We start from the raw sequence: 24,851 nt of genomic DNA, 5'->3' as shown, positions 1-24,851 counted from the left end.
CTTCAAAGTAAAAGTTGTGCCAGTCATGTGGTTGGGTTCGGTCACAGAAAAAACTACGTGCTACAGACACTCACACGTTACCTGAATTATTTTTATATTTCGATTTCCCATTTCTGCAGTAGTTCGCTAAAATTAGGTTACAATGAAAAACATTTTTGATTCACATTATGTGAATCATCTGTGATTTCTCTAACAGGCTGGTCAGTGCAGATTTAAACTTCACTCAAACAAACGTACCGGGTGGTTGTTGTGGAATATTTCCAGGTTTGAATTGATGTGCATTCTGTGCGCTAATGAGCATTTACTGTGTCTGTGGTATCGACTGTGCAGCGTGTATGTGTGTGGTAATGACAGAAGTGTCACCATGTGCAATTGTGTGACTTAGTGATGTATTTTTAATAGTCTGTGGAAAACAATGAATGCTCTGTGGCGAAAACAAAAGGTCTCTAGCATTTAAGATAGCATTTCCTTTAGTGGGATCAGTTGTTTGGTCTTTTTGTGAGGTTTGTTAACATGAAAAATGCAGCATATCATCCAATCCTCAAATGACATATTTTGTTGAGTTACGTCTACAGTTATGCATGTAATGAAAGTTCCTCCAGTTATGAACAGGATGACTAGCTGTTCGCAATTATCCGTAGTTTCTGTTCCAATTCTAATTTTTTTCTCATGCTGTTTTTGAAAGTTGTTTCATTTTCTTTGTGCCTTGCGTTGCCCCGGTCTGTCTCTCACTGCTCTGTGTCAAATCTAGTTCTTTCTTTCAGTGTAGTCTTTCATTTCATTTGATTCCTGCTTTATTTTGAAGGTTAGTTCCTCTTGTGGCTTTCTCTTTTTTTTTTACGTCCTTTCTTTGTTCAACCTTGTTATTGTCACGATTGACTTCACCTGTACCTTGATACATGCATGGTTTCTTTCAGTCTTTGTGTGCCTGCCTAGTGTTCCTGGATTGTATTGCTTTTAGATGTGGTTTAAAAATTGGACAAACTTGTGTTATAGTACATTGTTTTTATTATTGTTTCTGTAAGTAACAATAGGACTCCTTCCCTTTACCTTCATGTCCCCAGCGCTGAAGTTTCCTTCACAGTTTCATCCTCTTTCTACGGTATACACTCTAGTTATGCTTCATCTTTTTCCACAGGAAATCAATTATAGTAAGGACATGTTTTCATGACAGTGCACGATTACACTGAAGATGGGGCAAACTTTAAATCTCTTGACTTTTGACCTTTTTGATTGTAGCAGATGTGCATTTATATGGCTCCAAATGATTACGCTCATTTTGGCTCTGACGGGTGCAATTAGCACTGGGCTTATTAGAGGAGCGAGTCAGTTCAGACCCTGTCTTGTGTCAAAATCACAGTCAAATTATGCGTAAAACTAATTACCATCAAAAGGTCATGACCTTTACTGGAGGAAAAAATATTGCTGTTAGGTGCTGAAACACAACTTATACCTGCACTGTGTGCATCTGACTAGGAGTCTGCAGGAGGACCTCACTCATATCCTTTACTTCCCTTGAATTTCTATAAAGAATTGCATGACACTCTAAAGTAATACCAGTTGCCCTTTAAATTATTCGCTTGAACCTTTACCATTCAATCATGCAGTGGAGTTAATTAAGCTATACCAAGAGTAATAAAGAAGATAGATGACATTCGGTCATACACGCACACGCCGACTCTGTGACAACAACTGCAGGTTGGTAAGGTCAGAGTCCGACAATTGATGGAACTGTCATCCTATCATAGTGGAAATTCACCAGCAGAATCAGATCACGGATTGACCTCCTGCTGGTCCAAGGAACTAAATAAATGGCCTTGTCCCCAAACACCAAACCTCAAAATCTAATCTGAGCTAGTGATCACTCTTTTGCCTTTAATGTCATGATTTACTCCTGTCAAATAACTGGCACATAAAGTAGGCACTTATTGACTCAGTCCTGCTAGAAATATGAGGTCCAGAGGCTTGTCAGTTAGACTCATCAAGATCCATCAAACAATCTGTCGTCCTCCTGGTCGGAAATCAGTATGATAGGGCCATTAAAAAAACATTAATCTGCAAAAGTGATGGTGCTGACTTTGCATTTCTTCATGAGTGGGTGTGCTGTTTTTGTTCTCTGAAGTAACGGAAAGTAAAGTTTCATCAGCTAACCCTTGGTGCTCCTTAATGGCTACTTTCAGCTGCTCTGCGTTTCCGAAGAGGCTATAAAACTTTGTGACAGGCCTGTGATACAGTTGAGTATCACTCGATGAAGTTCACATCTAACCAATGACAGTGATACTGAGGTGAGTGAGTGAGCATATCCTGAACTTTTCTGTTGCTAAGCTGTTTTTGCCACTGTTTTCCTTAGCTCATGTTAGCTAGAAGTTTACTGGAAATTTACTTTGCTTTGATGTGGAAGAAACCTAACCTTTTCAGATTAAGGAAATTTGTAAATAATCTCATATGAAGTTTAACAAACTGTTTACCAGAGGGTAAATGTGACTTCTAGGACACGCAAGTGTAGCATTAGCTGCCATAATTTTTAGCTAACAACTATGTACTGTTATCTAGGTTTGTATGAGATGGTCTGTTGTCTAATGTCTGATCCACATTACTAACTCTGACAATATTACAAATAAATAAGCACATTTATGCTAATGCTGTTGGGCTATAGAGGGTTAAAAGAGATTGAATGGTCACTTAGCTAATAAGCCATTAGCATAAAACCAATGTTAATGCTCAAACTTGGCTAAGAAGTTTAGTTGAGTCTGCAGAACGTACAACCAAGACCCGAACCTTCCACTTCATCACCGTGCCTGTACTCCAAGACACCTCAGAGGAAAACCTTGATCTTTTTCCTCCACTGCAGTGAGTTTAGCGCTTGCTGTTTGCCTACTGTGCAGCCATTTATAGAGTAAACGCCAGTCAACACACAAATAGCACCTCAGAGATAACTTTCTCCATGTTAAACATGTCATGAAGAGCAGCCCACTATGTTATCCTTGTTTGTGACTGACATGTTTTTCTCTTTCTCCCTCTATTTTTACTTTTTTATTTCTCCAATGGAAGCCAAGAAGGCTCAAATGCTCGCCTAAAGAAAATAGAAAAAAATAAACTCACATGCGAAGGTTAGACTGGCCTCTCGGCTAACGATGGTCCCGAAAGAGTTGGAGGCGAGGCACTGATACGTTCCAGCATCTTGGTCTTTGTTCAGATGGCTGATTCTGAGGTTGCCCCCAGAAAGGCTGTAGTGAGATCCAGTTTTGGGATTTATTTCCGTGCCGTTCAGTCTCCATCTAAAAAAGAGAGAGAGAAAAATGAACATGTAAATTTAACAAATTAAACACTGTTCAGTGTAGACTGGGGCAATGGAAGTACGCCAGAGCACAAGAAGAAGAAGCAGAACGTGACTTGTATATTTGATTGTTTTTCAACAAGAGAGAAATGAAAGGTGGAGAGGACCCAGAAATCATGCCCTCCAGCTTAGTGTTAATCTAAGCAGCAGTGAACCACTATGGTGCCAAGGACTTGACTCCCTGAGAATAGATAGCATTTCAGGCCATCCATCTTGCCAGACCCCAGTCAGACCGCATAAAAATCCTGCTTAATCATTATGGTACAACAATTAAAACGATGCCTGCAAGCTCGCCTTCACACTCGTACATTCTAGACCCTTCCACTTGATTATCATTGGTGTTAGGAGTGGGTGACTGGGCGGGACCAACGAAGGGTATAATTCACTTAAAATGGCAACAGACTCTCCAATCTCTCCACACAGATGCACCTTATTAAAGAAACACAGGTGGGAGAAAAATCAGTCATTTCAGAAAAATGGCTTCAAGCCATAACTCGCTTCAACCAAGGCAAGAAAACCTAAAACAGACAGAGAAACGAGCTCATACATTGCCATTTGTTATTGATGTTGTATAACTATCTCAGCTGTAAAAAGGTACAGCACAGATAAACAAGCCTGAAAAGAAGATTTAATATGGCATTGGTTAATGGACTACCCGGATCTGATTTGGGCTTTGAGGGGTTTTGTAGCTGATTATTTCTTTGAGGAGTTTTAAAATTTATTTTGCTTTGATTTAAAAAAAAAAGTTTCTCTGAACGATTTCCCATTCAGCTGGAAAAGCAGAGCATTGTTTTCCGCTGAAAAAAGAAAGCAGCTTTGATGTGAAAAAAGGGGCTTTGCTAAAGCCCCTTTTGTACAAGAGACAGAAGTTGCACAAAGCTGTTTGGGGGTACTGTCTTAACTTTCCCTGTTATGCCAATTTGGAGCCTTTGAGGCATAATAACCTTTCTAAGAAAGCACTGATAGTGGCGTTGTGGAATTTTCTTGCTGTATTATGTCTTTTGTAGCATAATGTGGCTTATAGAATACACTCGTTTGCCTTCAGTGGCAGGGAAATCCAACTTATGTGGTCCCCTGGACAAAGACACCTGTAGGTACAGAGCTTCCATATGAAACAAGTAGGAGCTGTTTACATGAGAAACAGTGTCGGGTTGTGCTCCTTAGCCGCCTACCCACCCACACACACACACACACACACACACACACACACACACACACACACACACACACACACAGAGAGCCACAGCAGAATAGTTGTTGGCTGGGGCATTGCTGCACTCACAAAGAGCGTCTGCAGACTTTTATTCTTTTAATAGACCAAATGTGTAGCACAATGGTCTTTCATGGCACTCCTCCAGTTCACTCATAAGTAAGTGCACACTCTCAAGAGCCTTGTTACTACACACAATAGAGAAGAGCCTGAGGAGGGGCGGCTGCGGTCTCACAGGACTACAGCAGAGATTCATTTGCAGCTGAAGCGGAACAAACTAAAATCAACATAAATATGTCCCGGCTAAGTCCCACCTTCGAGTGGAACAGGAGCTGAACGGATGGGCAGTGTGAGGCGACGCGGCAAAAACCTCAATATCGCCCTCTGATAGCGGCTTCCTGTGAGGTTGAAAAGGCATCCCATCAAATATGAAAGCAGCCTTTTCACAGTTGTAATTGCTCGGAGAGGCTTGGCATTGTATTTGCAGTCAAACGGCTTAATCGGTGACAGCTTGAAAAACCAAACGCTGCAAAAGATTTTCCCTGCCAGCCGTCGATTCGCCGCTTTATCTGGGCCTTTCGAAAACATTAGCCTGGATAGCTAATTGAGCCTGGAAAATGTTTTGATGTATCTGAGTGAGTAATCATGTCTCTTGTTGAAAATGAAGAATTTACCCAGTCAGAGGCAGACATTGTGTATTCCTAAATGCGCCATGTTGTGTGGTCGTTAAACATAGTAGTAGTTAAGGATAATTGCCCGCCCAAAGCCGCCGTTGTTCTTTTGTGACAAATTATACAGCCTGTGACAGCTCTTGTCACTTTAAGCCAATTAGAACTTTAAACTTTAAGTGGCAGATATTCAAATATTTCTGTATAACACCAGATAAAGCCGGCGCGGGGACCACAATAGAAGGTAGCGTGGCGGGAGAGACGACGCTCGTCATGGTGCCACTGAGTATCCTCCACGGGTAGCAGAGCAACAGATTACATCAAACACATGTAAACTCAATTAATAATTCTATTTACAGTGATTTATGATGGCAAACAGGCCACAACAGCAGTTCCATTTGTTAGGCACATGCTTTATCCAATCATGTAACAACAGGCCGTGCACACAGTGGCATAATACCACACCATCTGGCTTATGAGGCTGTTAATGTTAGGCGGTCTGTTCTTTTTCTTAAGCCCGGTGCTTAAAAGTGCTTAAAAATTACTACTTTGTGTTACGGCCATGCAAACATCACACCACCGTGGGACACTATAAAGTTTTAAATTACACACTCTTGGATTAGAAATGGAAAGAATATCTCCTCATCATCTGAGGTGTGGCGTAAACTATAAATAATTTACAGGTGTTTAAAAAAATAACAGGAAAACATGCCTGCGTGTGATTCAGAGCTCCAGAGCTTTAAATACCTCCTGACTAGCTTATGTGCTTTTTCAAAAGGTGTTGTGAGTCTGTTCTTTATCGAACGGTGCTCTCTGTTTTGTTCGGTGAACTGTAACACGGCCCACTCAGTCTCCAGATTTGATTCCTCTGTGGCTGTTTATGCAAAGGTCAAACCACAGAACGACTAGGAGAGTTTGTAGCTGAACACCACTTTGGTATTGACACTGCGAACCTCGCTTATCTGCTGGCCTGCAATTACGTGGGCGCCCAGCAGTGATATACTTGAAGGCATTGAGGCCAAAGTTTGAATATTAGAGGTGGAAGCTACAGCACCTGGATGTTCTGTGTGGGTTCCCAGTCATCCGAGTCATGGTTGTCTCGAGAGCTTGAAAAACAACCGGTTCCCAACCTGAGCCTCCCTGAGCCTGGTTCTGTCGGAGGATTCTTCCTGTTAAAAGGGAGTTTTTCCTTCCCACTGTCGCCAAAGTGCTTGCTCATAGGGGGTCATATGATTGTTGGGTTTTTCTCTGTATGTATTATTGTAGGCTCTACCTTACAATATAAATCCCCTTGAGGTGACTGTTGTTGTGATTCGGTGCTTTATAAATAAAACTGAATTGTTCTAGAACTGAAGAAGCTTCCTGGAGGAGGGGCAAAAAATCTTCAAAGATCTAAAGAAGTCCAGTGTTCCACTTTTTAGGCTCTAAAGAATAGCACCTGAATACTCAAGTGTCTTTTTCCCTCAGTCCATAACAGGTATTCTGAGTATTTAGGCCATACCAATATAACATTTAGAAAAAAAGCCCCATTCCACCAAAAGTTAAGATTTTAGTTAGATAGCTTAGCAGTGTTTTGAAGCTAGGCAGCAACCCAGAGTCTCTGCAGGCAGTGAGAAGGAGGATGGCAGCTGTGTCATATAAATGGCTCCAATGAGAGGTGTAGTGTCTTGTATACCAAGGCATATGGCGTCTACTTCCGTCTGGGTAGGGGGGATTTATTGTAAGACTATAAAAATAGCCTGCACTGTATCGACGCACAGTCAGTCTAGTCAGTCATATTAAGGCCAATCAATGTGTTCAATAAAAGGAAGACAAAGAGCTGATTGATTTTCTAGTTTTATTTTATTTAACCTGTGATGTATACTGCTACCCTGACATTTCTTTCCTCACTTTAGTCTTAAAACCGTCATGTGGCCTGATAAAAGTGCCAAAAATCTGGAGTAACGTCGTCTTAATGACACTCGTAGCCCATTCATAGCTCACACAGACGCGAGCAAGAAAAGCCAACACGTCAGCAGACTTTGAAACTTTGTCAGTGGTTGTCTGACTTGATTACAGGCGTGACTGCTGTGAGCTAAAAGGAGATGAGTATCCAGAAAGACATGAGACATGCCTTTAAAATAGCATGTGACTGTGCTGAAGTGATGGGGGAAGTGTTCAGATTAGCAACATAGTCTATGAATATAGAAAGAATATAAAAAACTCCATCAGAAGTAAAAATTGTGAGTTATAATATTTAAGGAAACAACAAGTATAATTAGAATCAGAATCAGAATCAGAAAGGGTTTTATTGCCAAATGTTGAGCAGGTTTACATCCATCCATCCATTCGCTTCCGCTTATCCTTTTCAGGGTCGCGGGGGGCGCTGGAGCCTATCCCAGCTGTCATAGGGCGAGAGGCGGGGTAAGGTTTACAACATTAGGAAATTGCTGCGGTGCTTCAGTGCAAACATACTGTCATAAATTACGCATAAATAGACATGAAAAAATAAATAAATAAATAAAAATAAGAATAAGAATTAAAAGTGCTAAGTAGATAGATATATACATGAGTGCAGGTGGTGATCAGTGCCAAACATGGAATGATCAAATCAAATCAAATCAAATCACTTTTATTGTCACATCACATGTGCAGGCACACTGGCACAGCACATGCGAGTGAAATTCTTGTGTGCGAGCCCCACAAGCAACAGAGATGTGCAAACACAACAACACAAACGAGCAAAATACAAGAATGGCCAACCTGAAACTAATAAATATATGTACAATATATAATAGTGTATGCATTTCTGGATGTGTATACTAAATATTTTCCTACGTGTGTGTGTGTGTGTGTGTGTGTGTGTGTGTGTGTGTGTGTGTGTGTGTGTGTGTGTGTGTGTGTGTATACACACACAAATTAAATAGTAAAAAAAAAATAAATAAAAATAATAATAATAATAATAATAAAATATATAAAATATACAGAGTTGAATATGTGCAAAACAAGTGGCATTTATATACAGTGTGGAGTGCATAATGTTGAAGTTCCAGTAGTGAAGCTGAGGTGTCTATGACGTGTTCAGCAGTCTGATGGCCTGATGGAAAAAGCTGTCTCTCAGTCTGCTGGTACGGGACCGGATGCTGCAGAACCTCCTTCCTGATGGAAGCAGTCTGAACAGTTTGATGCAGAATGATGCAGTGAACACAGTGTAGGGTCATGTGTTAGGGGTGGTAACAGTCGTACGTTTATTGTTCATGTGTCCAACAGCAGAGGGGAAGAAACTGTTCTTATGGCGAGAGGTTCTGGTGCGAATGGACCGGAGCCTCCTGCCTGAGGGGAGCAGGTCAAACAGACTGTGTCCAGGGTGAGAAGGGTCAGCTGAGATCCGAGCTGCACCCCCCAGTGTCCTGGAGGTGTACAGGTCCTGCAGAGATGGGAGTCTGCAGCCAATCACCTTCTCAGCAGAGCGCACAACACGCTGCAGTCTCTGTTTGTCCCTGATAGTGGCTCCAGCGTACCACACGGTGATGGAGGAGGTGAGGATGGACTCGATGATTGCAGTGTAGAATTGCATCATCGTCCGTGTTGGCAGGTTGAATTTCTTCAGCTGCCTCAGGAAGTACATCCTCTGCTGGGCTTTCTTAATGACAGAGGTGATGGTGGGCTCCCACTTCAGGTCCTGGGTGATGGTGGTACCCAGGAAGCGGAATGAGTCCACAGAGGTGATGGGGGTCTCAGTCAGGATGATGGGGGGGAGTGGAGCTGTGTGCTTCCTGAAGTCCACAATAATCTCCACTGTCTTCTGGGCATTCAGCACCAGGTTGTTGCGGCTGCACCAGGACACCAGACGTTCAACCTCCCTCCTGTAGGCAGACTCATCCCCGTCCGAGATGAGTCCAATAACGGTGGTGTCATCTGCAAACTTGATTAGCTTGACAGACTGGTGGGTGGAGGTGCAGCAGTTGGTATACAGGGAGAAGAGCAGAGGAGAAAGAACACAGCCCTGAGGGGAGCCGGTGCTGATGGTCTGGGAGTCCGAGACATTCTTTCCCAGCCTCACATGCTGCTTCCTGTCTACTGAACTACTCGTGATTTGATGTTAGGGCATCATTACTGCTGTGGCTGTGAGATGGCCAAGAAGTTAACCTTGACTAGGATGGATTTCCATTACAAACCCTTTTGGATCGGGATATTTCTACTCTTGTTACCAAAAACTGAACCAGTCAGTGTTTTCTTTTGGAGCAATATTCAATCAGAAAGTTCTTCAAAGAAAAAAGAAAAACACAAAAAATGCCACAACTGATTTATAAGTGGCTGATCTGGTCAAGTCAGTTTTTGTGCCGCTCTGCACCATTTCATGCACTCTTCCTCTTTTTAAAATGCTTCAGGCTTGGCCAGTGTTGGTTCCTCAACTTAAAAACGATGCTCCTGGTTGTAACCAGCCATAATCGCCAGTGATGATTCTTGACATCTAAGTCAGATCAGTTTGGCACAGACATTAATGCCTGCTCTACGTATGAGATCAGGTCCCTTTTTAAATCACGGGAGAGCTGGACCTAAGTGGAGTGATTGAAAAGGGGTCCAGCTGTGCACAAGGTTACAGCCTTGAAGGGAGATTAGCTAAATGGTGGTTTTTATTTATTTTTACGGGCAGACTCACCTTGCAAATGTAATAAGGTACATGCGAAAGCACCAGTCTGTCAGCACGAGTAGGTGCAGTTAGTGCAATAGACTCAGCTGATGATGGGTGTATTTCATTCGCGTCAGACAGAGCAGGTTAGCTGTATTTTCGGTGTTTATGCACCAAGTTAAGGAGCTGCTGTATTTATTTGCAGTGTTTAAGTTTCTGGATCACTAATAAAGATTTAGGTCTTTTTGTCGAGTATGCTGTGTAATAGTAATTTCAATCAGCTGGGGTTGCAGTTATTCTTTCATACTTTAAATATCACTTTTAGAACCCAGAGTGCAGAGTGACGTGTCAATTTTCTCATCTAACTCTTACAAGGAAGAAAGTCTGTTTTCGAGAAGTGTCTAATTATTAATGCTGTGTTGCTATATTATTATTATCGGCATGTTTAACCACACGCTTGAGTGCCTGAAATTCGATTTATTAGCTACAATCTTCCTCTCCTCTTCATCTGGATTTGCTGCAGACAACACTGTGCACATGTCTCTGCTCCATGTAAACACTGCGGCACGAGCTGTCAGAGTTTACAGCTGTGTGACACGCAATTAATGAACTTTGAGTATGATTTAGTTCCTGTCTGTGTGTGTGTTGCAACACGTCTCTAAGAGGCAGCGGCAGCTCTGACAGGACCACACAGCGACCTTGACAGGAAACAGCTGATTAGGTCATTCTCTAAGCTGGCTAAGTCCCAAGTATTAAATGTACTACTGCTTCCAAATGGCTCTACAGTAATTTCAGTCAGCAAATACAATAGATTTCAACTTTTACTTACAACGAAACAACCTTTCAATAGACTAATGGTGGAGGTGAGGAGGAAATAAAGAGAGACATAAAAACAGGGATCTCTTTGAACTCTGCAGCAGAGAGAAGACGTCTGAGAGGAGAGCAAGTGGAGATTAGCATGCATTCACAGACTACAGATTGGCAACACATGTTTCCGGCAGGGGGTAGAAGGAAAAATCCACTGTAAAACAGAATTTATGTAATATATGCCTATGATCCTGATCAGCTTAGACTTGATTTTTCATGGATGAACAAGTAGAACCAGAACCAAGACTATGTTGTTGATGCATCAGGAGAGTAATCCTAAGAGCGGTTACATTCACAGTGAACAGCAGCTGGAGTTCCACATCTGTACACCTGTACAAGGTATGCACACCTCTTTTAACTATCAGGAATATGCTCAACATGTAAGGCGTTTAAACATGTTCTGAATCCACGATGGCCAAATCTAATTCACTGTCAATGGAACAACTTCGGGCTTTGCTGATTAGAAACTTGCTGCTTTCTGGTTCACAGACGACATGTATGTGTGAGGATAATGTGTGAGGATAAGTCTCGTGTAATTATTTACTCATCAGTTGAGCCTTTGGAATTTGTCACGTGTGATATTTGATTTGTACTTTTAAAAGACGTCACTATCACTGCCAAATTGACAAAATATTATGAGATTAGACCTTTTTCTCTTTTTATTTATGGGTTCCTACCCTGAACATCACATCTTTGTACCCCAGAAACAAACAGCTTTGATTCAAAGCAGTAAGAAGAAGGATATATTGCACTTTCTGTAAAAAATATATTATTATCAGGGAAAAAGATCAAATGTCCACAGACTAAATAACGGTTCTACGAAGAGGGGAGACATGGAGATAACAGGTGTTAACAAAAAGCAAACTGCCTTTTAGCGCAAAGAATCAGGTGACTGTTCTGTACAGAAATGCAAGTGTGCTGCAGGATTTGTGGGCACACGAGTTTTGCCACAGTCCTCTCTCAGTGGCATTTTCAGCTGCCAAAATGCGACGGGGACTGGTGAGGACAAAATGGAGACATTTGTCCGCGACATGATGTCAAAAAATTGAAAGATATTGAGACTATCACTTGTATAAAAGCATGCAGCATCAACAGGGAGAGGAGGAAGAGAGAGATAAAGGACTGCAGTCACGCACTCACCGGTACATGGGAGGTGGGCTTCCCTCGGCCTCGCAGCTGAACACCACCTCTCGGTTTTTCTCCACATTCTCCACAGGATACACGATGCTGCCAGGCTGCTTGGTAAAGACGGGGCTCTGTAGGACGCTGCTCTCTGTGGGACAGCAAGGAAAGACAAAACTTATCCACCAGCCTGTTTGCCAAGCAGCCAATTAGTCAGCGGCAGAAACAGGTTATTGCTGCTTTAAGTCTTTGAGAGGGCAAAACCACAAAGCAGGCAAAACATATCAATTTGAACTGCCTGTCACGACACCGAGCACAGGGAAGAATGATTTGAAGTAAGACGTGTCTTCAGCTTCTATTTAGGTGGTAATAGGGTATAGGGATAGATTTATGTTGGACTATTATCGAGAAAAATGTTTGCATTTGCTTCAGACAACTCATTTTTATTTGTTAATTTATTTATTTGCCCAGTGATGTTAGGATCATTTACCCCTGCAGAGGTGCAATCAGTCAGTTTCTCTTTGTTGTAAATGGCACAAAAGAAGTCTTAGTTACTTCGTTAAAGCAGCCGTTAAGGCCGCTTGAGGAAAGCAATTCGTATTTCTTTGTTGCAAATCGCAACCAAAGTCAGTCGGAATCAGTCGGTTCCATCTGATATCAGTGAGCTCGGGTTTTTATGGAGAGGTGCTATTTTATATTGAATGTTTTGCCAAATTGCAAAGAATAATGGTTCTGTAAAAAAGTAAAAAAACCCAAAACAATACAAAAAACCCCCTCTAAAAGCAAAGAAAATCATTTTTAATTTATAAGCCTGTCTCTTTTTAGACGTCTGGGCTCATAGCCGCTAAAAACATTTAACCTGAACACTGTTGCTGGTAGAGTGACTGAAGGAATTTCTTTTCTTTTCTTTGTATATTGTAACCAAACAAAAGACAGACTGCAGAACAGCTTGTGACATCAAACATTTACAATGAAGGTACACAAGGCTAAAATTGTGAGATAAATTATGGAGGTGTATTTCACATCTGATGTGCTGTTGGGAGTGTACATATATATACAGTGGGGCAAAAAAGTATTTAGTCAGCCACCGATTGTGCAAGTTCCCCCACCTAAAATGATGACAGAGGTCAGTAATTTGCACCAGAGGTACACTTCAACTGTGAGAGACAGAATGTGAAAAAAAAAAAAATCCATGAATCCACATGGTAGGATTTGTAAAGAATTTATTCGTAAATCAGGGTGGAAAATAAGTATTGGGTCAATAACAAAAATACAACTCAATACTTTGTAACATAACCTTTGTTGGCAATAACAGAGGTCAAACGTTTACTATAGGTCTTTACCAGGTTTGCACACACAGTAGCTGGTATTTTGGCCCATTCCTCCATGCAGATCTTCTCGAGAGCAGTGATGTTTTGGGGCTGTCGCCGAGCAACACGGACTTTCAACTCCCGCCACAGATTTTCTATGGGGTTGAGGTCTGGAGACTGGCTAGGCCACTCCAGGACTTTCAAATGCTTCTTACGGAGCCACTCCTTTGTTGCCCGGGCGGTGTGTTTTGGATCATTGTCATGTTGGAAGACCCAGCCTCGTTTCATCTTCAAAGTTCTCACTGATGGAAGGAGGTTTTGGCTCAAAATCTCACGATACATGGCCCCATTCATTCTGTCCTTAACACGGATCAGTCGTCCTGTCCCCTTGGCAGAAAAACAGCCCCATAGCATGATGTTTCCACCCCCATGCTTCACAGTAGGTATGGTGTTCTTGGGATGCAACTCAGTATTCTTCGTCCTCCAAACACGACGAGTTGAGTTTATACCAAAAAGTTCTACTTTGGTTTCATCTGACCACATGACATTCTCCCAATCCTCTGCTGTATCATCCATGTGCTCTCTGGCAAACTTCAGACAGGCCTGGACATGCACTGGCTTCAGCAGCGGAACACGTCTGGCACTGCGGGATTTGATTCCCTGCCATTGTAGTGTGTTACTGACGGTGACCTTTGTTACTTTGGTCCCAGCTCTCTGCAGGTCATTCACCAGGTCCCCCCGTGTGGTTCTGGGATCTTTGCTCACCGTTCTCATGATCATTTTGACCCCACGGGATGAGATCTTGCGTGGAGCCCCAGATCGTGGGAGATTATCAGTGGTCCTGTATGTCTTCCATTTTCTGATGATTGCTCCCACAGTTGATTTTTTCACACCAAGCTGCTTGCCTATTGTAGATTCACTCTTCCCAGTCTGGTGCAGGTCTACAATACTTTTCCTGGTGTCCTTCGAAAGCTCTTTGGTCTTGGCCATGGCGGAGTTTGGAGTCTGACTGTTTGAGGCTGTGGACAGGTGTCTTTTATACAGATGATGAGTTCAAACAGGTGCCATTCATACAGGTAAAGAGTGGGGGACAGAAAAGCTTCTTACAGAAGACGTTACAGGTCTGTGAGAGCCAGAGATTTTCCTTGTTTGAGGTGACCAAATACTTATTTTCCACCCTAATTTACGAATAAATTCTTTACAAATCCTACCATGTGAATTCATGGATTTTTTTTTTCACATTCTGTCTCTCACAGTTGAAGTGTACCTCTGGTGCAAATTACTGACCTCTGTCATCATTTTAGGTGGGGGAACTTGCACAATCGGTGGCTGACTAAATACTTTTTTGCCCCACTGTATATGTGTGTGTGTGTGTGTGTGTTTAAAGGCATGCACGATTAATAGGTTAAGACAAATAAGAAACAGATATATAGTGTTGCACATAAATGAGAAGGGAACATAACCTCACACTGGTGAAGAGCTGGAAGCGAGGCGAGTCTTGAGGTTGCAGTTTTTAAAGCGACCCCCTGACCAGCATCCTGCTAAGACCCTCAGTCCAGCCCAGAGGCTTCATTATAATACACATACAGTTTCTGATGTTATGTTGCATCAGAACATAACATGGGAGAGTAAGCTGTGCTTGGTACTTTTATAATTTATATGGCAGGTATCCTGTATCTGCTCTTGTGTTTAATCCTTCCAACTCACAAAAGAGATTTCAATTCAGTTCAGTTTTACTTATATAGCACCAAATCACAGTAACTGACACCTCAACCTTTATATTGTGAGGTTAAGACCCTCCAATAATACTGAGAAAACCCCCAAAATTAGGCACGAGCAAGCGATTTGGTGAACGTGGGAACGAAAAACTCCAGGTTAACAGGGAGAAACATCGAGCAGAACCAGGCTCGGGGGGCATCTGCCACAACTGGTTGGGGCTAAGGGGAAGGACAGAGGACAAAATGTCACTGTGGGTTCAGCATGTAGAAAAAAACCCCGAAACCAAACCTAAACAGATGAAGAAACTGAGATCACGAGCTAATGCTCAATGTTCTGTCACACAGATTGGTTCTTCCTTGGCCTAAGCTCCGCCTCTTTACCTGGTTTTATCATGTAGTTTGGTAGTTCAGGCATAAAAGTGGTTTGACAGACAAACAGCGGTTATGTTTACAGAAACAAACAGCTACATTACAGAGTTTTAAAAAAGAAAGAAAGAAAAACAGAAGAACACAGCGGGTGCACTTTTGTAGCTCAGTCCTCAGTGTTGTTGAAAAATGGGCTATATTTAAGTCTTCTTATTACTACTTCTGATGCATGATTCACACTTCACTGCAGATATCTACATAACGTAGCATTTTCTTAATATTTGAAAAATGGAAGGAAATACAAACCATTAAGTGAAACATGTTAGCTGCCGCCTTGAACCTTGCTTTCTTTTTCTTTTACTTTCAGAAACCACAAGAGAAACTAAGCACAGGTCAACATAAAGTGGAAATTACTTATACTCTGCTTATGTTTTTAATACTTTAAATGTCCATGAAGGTTCTTAGTTTAAGTTTAATGCTTAAGCTATCATTATCCAGGCAATCTAACTAAAGTCTTGATATCAGCAAAGAAATATGAATCATGCTAAGAGCAAACATGTTGCATTTTGGGGCAGATTTAAAGCTGTCAGTCAGTCTGTCTGTTGTGTAGTGTATGTGTGCTGTGATTCAGACACTCTTGAGTTTCACAGTCTACAACAGCTAACGTTTTTCTATTGTTCTTTTATCTGTTTTGCTGATAGAGAAGATGACTCGATTACATCTCCACAGCAACTCTTAGCGGGGGAAGAATGTAAAAGTGGTGGTGACAGGTGCTATACGTATGATTGAATGGGACCAACAACAGTTTATGTCACAGTATTTGTGTTTCAGGTTCTGAATTAATAATCTTTGTTTATTGTTATTCATGGTTTTTGTTATCTTTATTTCTTACGTTCTCACTGATGGTTTGGTTCAAGATGGCGCCGAGTATGGCAGCCTCGTCGCGAGCTCCCCCAAGCAACGGCTTTCTTCTGTGTTTAAATTTACTTTTCCTTTATTTTTTCACGAGCAGCACTTGTCTCCTTGTGTACGACCGACAAACCTTACTGGACATAAAAGACGGTCTTTCTTATAACTTTCCGGAGTTCAAGTTTTGCAACACGGACGCTCCGTTTGCAGACCCCCCATTCATCTCACCTGAGACGCCTTTGTTCTCTGGCCCTGGAGGCCGCAAACGCCGACGCAGAGGGAGAAGATCTGGCGTTCTGGTTCGACTGAGACGGCGCACTTACAGACCACCGTTACCCAGTTTATTACTGGCTAATATGCAGTCTCTGGAGAACAAGCTGTGCGAGCTTCGGGCACGGATCTCATTCCAGCGAGAGATGCGGGACTGCTGCGTGATCTGCCTCACAGAAACCTGGCTATCGGACAAAGTACCGGACTCCGCAATACAACTGCCGGGGTTCTCTGTGCACCCCGCGGACAGGTCACAGGATCTTACTGGGAAAAGCAGAGGCGGTGGTGTGTGTTTCATGATCAACAACAGCTGGTGTGATTATGCGAACGTGCACCCGGTCAAATCCTTCTGCTCACCGGACCTGGAGTACCTGATGATTAAGTGCCGGCCATTCTGGCTACCGAGGGAATTTACAGCAGTGATTATTACGGCTGTTTACATTCCCCCACAAGCCGACACTGACCGTGCACTCAGGGAACTGTGCAGCGCGATCAGCAGTGAGGAAACCGCACACCCAGAGGCAGCGTTTATCACAGCCGGAGACTTTAATAAGGGAAACCTGAAGAAAGTCTCACCAAAACTCCATCAACACATCCTTTTCAACACACGTGGAAACCGGCAACTCGACCACTGTTACACCTCTTTCCGGGATGCGTACAAAGCCCTCCCCCGCGCCCCATTCGGCCAATCAGATCACTGCTCCATCCTGCTCCTGCCCGCCTACAGGCAGAAGCTGAAACAGGAAGCTCCAACCCGGAGGGCGGTGCACTGTTGGACGGACCAATCGGAGTCTGCGCTGCGGGACTGTTTTGATCACGCGGACTGGGAAATGTTTCACGTGGCCGCCAGAGACATTGATGAATACACAGACTCAGTCTGTGGATTTATCAGGAAATGCGTGGAAGATGTCGTCCCATCCAGAACAGTCAAATCCTTCCCAAATCAAAAACCCTGGATTAACGGAGATGTTCGCGCGGCACGGAACACCGCCTTTGCCTCCACGAACACATCGGACTACAAACACGCACATTACCAACTCCGGAAGACGATCAAAGCAGCCAAACGTGAGTACAGGGACAGGGTGGAGCAACAGTTTGACAACCCTCGGAGTATGTGGCAGGGACTAAACACGATCACAGACTTTAGAGGGAAAACCAGCACACCGCAGACCACGGCCTCTCTATGTGAGGATCTAAACGTATTCTACGCTAGATTCGACACAGCGAACACCATGAGACCGGACAGTGTGCGCACCGCGGATGACGTCAGTGCGCACACTGTGTCTGAGGAGGATGTGCGGAAGTGCTTCGGGAAGGTGAACGCACGCAAAGCTACTGGTCCGGACGGGATTCCCGGCCGCGTCCTCAGGTCATGCGCGGCTCAGCTGGCTGGAGTGTTCACGCATATCTTCAACCTTTCCCTCTCTCTGTCTGTAGTCCCAGCCTGCTTCAAAATGGCCACCATCGTCCCTGTACCCAAATCCTCCACCATCTCCTCATTGAACGACTGGCGACCTGTAGCCCTGACCCCCATCGTAAGCAAATGCTTCGAGAAGCTGGTCAGGGACTTCATCTGCTCTGCACTACCCGACTCACTGGACCCTCTACAGTTTGCATACCGCCACAACAGGTCCACTGATGATGCCATAGCCCTGACACTACACACTGCCCTGTCACACCTGGAGAAGAGAGACACGTATGTGAGAATGCTGTTTGTAGATTACAGCTCAGCATTCAATACCATCGTTCCCTCGAAGCTGGACAGGAAACTGCAGGATCTAGGACTGAGCAGCTCCCTCTGCAGCTGGATCCTTAGCTTCCTGTCTGACAGACGCCAGGTGGTCAGACTGGGCAGCATCACCTCATCCCCCATCACACTGAACACTGGTGCTCCACAGGGGTGTGTACTGAGCCCTCTCCTGTACTCACTCTACACCTACGACTGCACAGCCACTAACAGCTCCAACATCATTGTGAAGTTTGCGGACGACACTACAGTGGTGGGTCTTATCACCAACGGTGATGAGACGGCTTACAGGGAGGAGGTCAGCGCCCTGACCCACTGGTGTCAAGACAACCATCTCACCCTCAACGTCGCAAAGACAAAGGAGTTGATAGTGGACTTCCGGAGGTGCAGAGAAGTACACACCCCCATCACCATCAACGGCGCTGCTGTGGAGAGAGTGAGCAGCTTCCGGTTCCTTGGAGTACATCTGGCTGAGGATCTTACGTGGTCAGTACACACAAACAAAACAGTGAAGAAGGCGCAGCAGCGCCTCTTCTTTCTCAGGAGACTGAAAAGATTCGGCATGAGCCCCCGCATCCTCAGGACCTTCTATCACTGTGCCATTGAGAGCATCCTCACTGGATGCATCACCACCTGGTATGGCAACAGCACCGCCTACAACTGCAAAGCTCTCCAGCGAGTAGTGCGGTGCTCTGAACGGATAATTGGAGGTGAGCTTCCCTCCCTCCAAGACATCTACAGGAAGCGGTGCCTGAGGAAAGCGGGGAGGATCATCAAGGACTCCAGTCACCCCAGCCATAAACTGTTCAGACTGCTTCCATCAGGAAGGAGGTTCTGCAGCATCCGGTCCCGTACCAGCAGACTGAGAGACAGCTTTTTCCATCAGGCCATCAGACTGCTGAACACGTCATAGACACCTCAGCTTCACTACTGGAACTTCAACATTATGCACTCCACACTGTATATAAATGCCACTTGTTTTGCACATATTCAACTCTGTATATTTTATATATTTTATTATTATTATTATTATTATTATTATTATTATTATTTTATTTTTATTTTATTTTTATTTTATTTTTACTATTTAATTTGTAAAAATGTGTATACACACACACACACACACACACACACACACACACACACACACACACACGTAGGAAAATATTTAGTATACACATCCAGAAATGCATACACTATTATATATTGTACATATATTTATTAGTTTCAGGTTGGCCATTCTTGTATTTTGCTCGTTTGTGTTGTTGTGTTGTTGTGTTTGCACATCTCTGTTGCTTGTGGGGCTCGCACACAAGAATTTCACTCGCATGTGCTGTGCCAGTGTGCCTGCACATGTGATGTGACAATAAAAGTGATTTGATTTGATTTGATTTGATCTCAGTTCTCCCTCCCTCAGTGTTTATCTTAGTCTTTGTTTAGTCTCTGTTCCCGTGTCCCTGTGTTAAGCTTGCATGTCTTGAGTCTGGGTTTCGGTCTGTGCGTCTTCCTGTTTTATTTTGATACTTCCTTTTCCTTTGTATTCAGTTTTGCTTCCTCCCCGGTCTCATTATGTTAGATTAGTCCCAGCTGTGTTTCCCTGCTGTTTCTAATTCCCTTGTTACTCCCTTGTGTATTTAAGCCCTGTGTTTTCCTCGGTCCGTTGTTGCGTCTTTAACCATCATTTACCCTGTCAGTACTGCATGTGTCCTCTGTGCTCCTGACTAATTCCTAGTTCTCTGTTAGTTTTCTAGTTTTGTTTTCTTGTATTCGGTGTTAGAGATTTTCCCAGCAAATAAAGCTGCTGCTTTGAGTTTACTTTTCTGTGTATGAGTCCTGCATTTGGGTCCTTGCCTTTGCCACAACACAAACCATGACAGTTTATGAGACAGGCAGGGTGAAGATTCAAAGAGTTGAACAGTATCTGACATTACTTCTAGTACTCTGCAAAGGTACTTTGCTGTAATTTGTGGTCTTGAGCAACACGTCTCCAGGCTAAAAGTTTCCAGAGGAGTGTTGTTTTGTTTGGTTCTTAAGCCAACACTGACCTGCAACTTATTCAATCATAATAAAGGAATGAACCTGAGGTGTGTCTACACATTTTACACCAGTTTTTTTTTACACTAATTATAATTGGTATCCCTAGGCACTTTCTTGCTATTTCTTTAGCTGAATTTGTTCCCATCTATTCAGCTGAATGCATATAAAGCCAGTGATAAATGTGAAATTTGACAGGCAGGAAAGCTTTTTGCAAGAAAACTTGACTTTACAATTTTGTTGAAGAATAAAGGTGGTCATACCAAATCCTGACTTTATTCAAATAATATATATATAAAAAAAACAACAACAAATATAAATACAAAGAAATGGTCAGGGACAACATTTCAAACTTGCACTGCAGGAATCTACTGTACATCTTGACCTCCTTCATTAAATACAAAGTAAATGCGTCTCTGGTTCGATCCCTGGCTGGTGTGTGAATGAGGCATGTTGTATAAAGTGAGTGTAGAGTACAACAGTGTTCTATAAGAACCCGCCCATATTTTAGGCCTCCTGTGTGCTTAAAGTAGCACACATACTGATGGCAACCAAAGATTTAGTTTCCCTGACATAAAGAAAAATGTTATAACATGACCTTAAATCTGAATATAAGTAGTGATTATGTTACGTGCCTTAACTCTGGCAGACAGATACTCCTGTAGCCCATTACATGACAAATTTAGAAAAGATGTTCCGACTTACAACCTGTGACATAGAATTACTGTGTAAGAGGAGACTCAATATATGTCTAAGCAGTTACAGTGAAATCACATGAAATCGAGCATTATTTAATGACATGGGGTAGAGATTAGGTCTCAGCACAGTGAGGACAGCAGACACTTCTCATCTTCTGCTGTAAGTTGTGGATAATGAGCTCTACAGCATTCACACACACTGCAGCATACAGCTGAATCATCATCTAAAAGTATGGGACTTGGAGCTGGATGATGACATTAATATATTATCAGGAAGTCAAGTACATCTTTTTTTCCCTTCCCACTTCCTTATTGAGTTTCCATGCCTGTCCGAGTGAAGCAGAATACTGAATCATTGGAGCCTTCCCCGACCAGGAAGTTATCGCACTAATGAACTTAAGCTGTGGGAGATGTGGGAGATTGAACTAAGGTAACACTGGACCACTGCTAACATTTCATTTAAACTGGACATATACATGTATTAGGCACAATTACACAGTTATTTACAACACTAGCTTATCTTCAAATGTATGTCAATATTTCATTTTTAAAAGAATATTGTGATACTCCTGGCTGTAATTTAAACAAGCTTTTTTGAGTACAGCCCAGAAAAGAAAGGCCAAGAGGTTTCTCTCCTGCAGAGGAGAAGTTCATTAGAATTACAGCCTCAGAAACCACAACAACAGCTTGGATTAGAGCTCACATCACCACTTTTCAACTGTTCAAAGGAGAAAACGTGAATCAGGTATTCACAGTTGAATTGGTGCAGCAAAACGACTGCTCAGGGAGACGTATGGAAGGAAGATAACTGATTGGGCCAAGAAGAAGAGGGAATCGAAATTAGATTAGTCCAAAGACTTTGGTGTGATGGTTTGATATGTGACAAGAATGAAAGCTTTTTGGTTCCATTTTTAAGAGATGCAGAAAAGGAGTACGGATATTGGAAGTGTTATACGTTATAATGATGTGGGGGAATATTTACAAAAGTCACTTTTGTCATTTTCTTCACAATTCAAGGCAACAGGTAACCAGCATGACTAATACATCATTCTGCAGCAGCAACAGGACAATGAGCCAAAACACTGCTGAAGTGAAGTTTACCAGGAATCAGAGGCATGAGGCTCACTGATAGAATAAAGAGTAAGAAAAGATATTATTAAAGCAAAATTACAAACACTAAACCAGTGTCTCCCAAAGTGTTGGCCAGGACCCCCTAGTGGGGTGTGAAGGTACTGCAGGTGGGCTGCAACGATAACAGTTTGCTTACAAGTATGTACAACTACCGATTTACAGTATATAAATGTATTTATATAAACAGTGAATTAATACTGGTAATAGGAGTTGATTAGTTTGGGATATTATGTTGCTCTTGTATTGAAGTTTGTGTCCCAGTGGCAGGTCGGTCACACATTGGCCTTAACACTTTTCATATGACTGGGTAGAATTAGCAATTTAGAGCCAATAGCCTGTGCTGTTTATGTTATTTGAAACCAACTTTTAAGGAAATACATGACTTTCTTTTGCTTTTTGGGCAAAGGAAAGACTGGGTGGGCACCTTGGGAAGTGGATCGCAGCACTACTGACTTTGGGAATGGCTGCACTAGACATTAGTGGTGGGTGGGATACAGATACAGCATTCATAATTTTATAAATCATTAGAATTTTTTAAATACTGCTGAAGAGTTTTTCAAGTGGCTTGTTATGTTATGTTATTGGCTACTAGTAGGATTGGCAAGTGTATGCGGGGGTAGTGTGTCCTTTCCAGTCATAGTTCTAATCATATGACTCATATGCATTAATATGAAATTTTTAATCCAGAACTATCTCTCTTCAACAGGCGGCACATGGCAGAATAATAATAACAATTTACATAATAATTTGTGGAATATAAAATATGTCCAGCACCAGTAACTGCACATTTATAAAACTTCACAGCTGAACATCAGGTTAGACTATGTTAGCTAGGTAGATGGTAACAGCTAGGACGGGCTCCATCGCCACATTCAACAACTGTAAAGACTGATGGAGGATGAAGAAAAAAGCGTACACCAAAATAACTCTGTCACTGCAGGTGTGTCTCAGGCAGCTCTTCCACGCACAGCAGTAGAGATCCAGGTGAAGTGGAGACGATGTGTTATTCAAGGCTAACAGATGTTTTTTGCCATCCACAGAACACTGCGTGCCACCTATGAGTCCAAATATTGTTTGAAAGTCGAATTTTACAGCTGTTAACGCTATGCTGACTTTGTTTTAAAACTTAGCAGAACGATAGATCCCAACGATCATTTTCAGCCTTTGACCTTTCTAAAAGCGCTGCTGTCAGATTGCCCGTAGATCAGTCATCCATAACGATTTAGTTTGTACTATGACTGAACACCAGCTTAGCCAAGCCTTTGGACCACATAATGCCACTGGTGTTACAACTTGATGACAGAGGATTTGTTACAGGGGGTGCCTCCGTGGATCCAAACAGTCCAGACTGTTTTTCCTCATTGTTCACTTACTGAAGGCAGAATCATTGTGAGGAGGTTCGGGTACAGTGGTTGACTTGTTTATCATAGCTCCGATCTTTTACAGCTCCATTTTCTGCCTTGCTTTTTGGTTTAATGCTGTAATGCCGATCACCTCTGCACATAAAAAATATCACAAACAAGGGTTTGACAATTAGTTTGACTGTAGAAGAAATGTCATATTTTTCGCTTTATCATCTCCACAAATATTGATGGAAACCCTCCAAAAAACCTAAAATCGAGTAGAAAAAATAATTTTGTATGTGTAACTGTCACGATGCAGATCGAACTTATTTAATTTGTGGCAAACTTTTAAGCAACAGGAATCTTCAGCATTGTGTTGTAGAAATAATGACAGAGCTGTATGGGACTGCATGCACAGGCGATGCATAATTCAAAGAACTGCTTGATAGGCAATCTAATTCATGACAATGTTTCTCTGCATACCTCACCTTTTCACAGTATCAAAGTCTGCTTCCAATTCCCCAGAAGCATTCAAACATAATGCTAATTTTAGTGTGGGCCGGACTATTCTTTCTTTATGCAAAGCTGAATGCAACATTTAAAGGTGTCACCCCCTGTCAGAGTCTGGAAAGTGAGGCATTACAGAGAAAGCTTCCAGTAAAATCTCCAAGAAATGAAGCCTGCAGTTGTTGATACTGCTACTGACGCTGTCGGAGCCATTGTCACAGGGCTTGGACATATATAGGCCTTGAATTCCTATTTAAAAACTGTAATCATGACTTACGACTGCTCTGTGAAGAGAGAGCAGAGAGCTGCTCAGAAATGCCTCTCAACTGTTAACCAGCATCTCACCAAAACAGGATTTAAAACAACAATACAGCCACATGCATGCTCATGTTTCGCTTCTAATTATTTCTAGCAAGAGCTAGTTGTTTCCTGATCATTCTTTCGTAACTACTCAGGTCATTCAAAGACATAACAATTCCCATCTGGCAAATTTGTTTTACATTTTGGTTACAAACAGCCTAGTTTGTCCACTGTCACCTCATAAATTCTTGAACAAAATGAAATAGCAATGTGCTGATTTGAAAATAGGCAGCTGCATACCATTTGCAGAAAAAGATAATACAGACAATACCACAAAAGCTTTAATGGTTGCATTCGAAAGCCAATTTTTGACTGCAATTTTAGTGAGTTAAGGGCTTTCCAATTGGAACGCACTTAACAGAGCTTGTGCTGTTTCCATTATCAGCAACAGTTACAATAGTAATTTCAAGTTTTTGCAAAGATAGAAAATGAAAGTGCCACACTCAGAATGTCGCTCTGTTTTATCCAAACTAGCTCACTAAAACACAAAAATGAATAAATAAATAAACACTTAAAAAAAATGCAGCTGTGAAAATGATTTAGTGTCCTCGAGTGACTACAGAGATTCTGTAAATCCACGAACTACAAAAAACCCCCAACACAGCACTTTTGTCATCACTTTCTTCTTCCCTGAGAAGATTT

The 24,851-nt window shown here is 42.4% G+C and overlaps 1 protein-coding gene across 2 annotated transcripts in view; it reads right to left on the bottom strand.

Moving 5' to 3' along the window:
• cntn4 (contactin 4) overlaps positions 1 to 24,851 on the bottom strand; it is a 201,486-nt gene that overhangs the window by 126,341 nt on the left and 50,294 nt on the right. For both annotated transcript variants that reach the window (XM_026168944.2, XM_026168946.2), the window contains exons 3-4: positions 11,835 to 11,967; positions 3,103 to 3,278 (exon numbers count right to left, since the gene is read on the bottom strand). In XM_026168944.2, the coding sequence (XP_026024729.2) occupies positions 3,103 to 3,278; positions 11,835 to 11,967 (309 nt within the window). The remainder of the gene's footprint in view (positions 1 to 3,102; positions 3,279 to 11,834; positions 11,968 to 24,851) is intronic.

This window comes from Astatotilapia calliptera, chromosome 5 (assembly GCF_964374335.1).
Source record: "Astatotilapia calliptera chromosome 5, fAstCal68.1, whole genome shotgun sequence".
Classification (NCBI taxonomy): Eukaryota; Metazoa; Chordata; class Actinopteri; order Cichliformes; family Cichlidae; genus Astatotilapia; species Astatotilapia calliptera.
The sequence above is the reverse complement of the archived record's forward strand: the minus strand, read 5'-3'. Positions and strand labels throughout refer to the sequence as shown.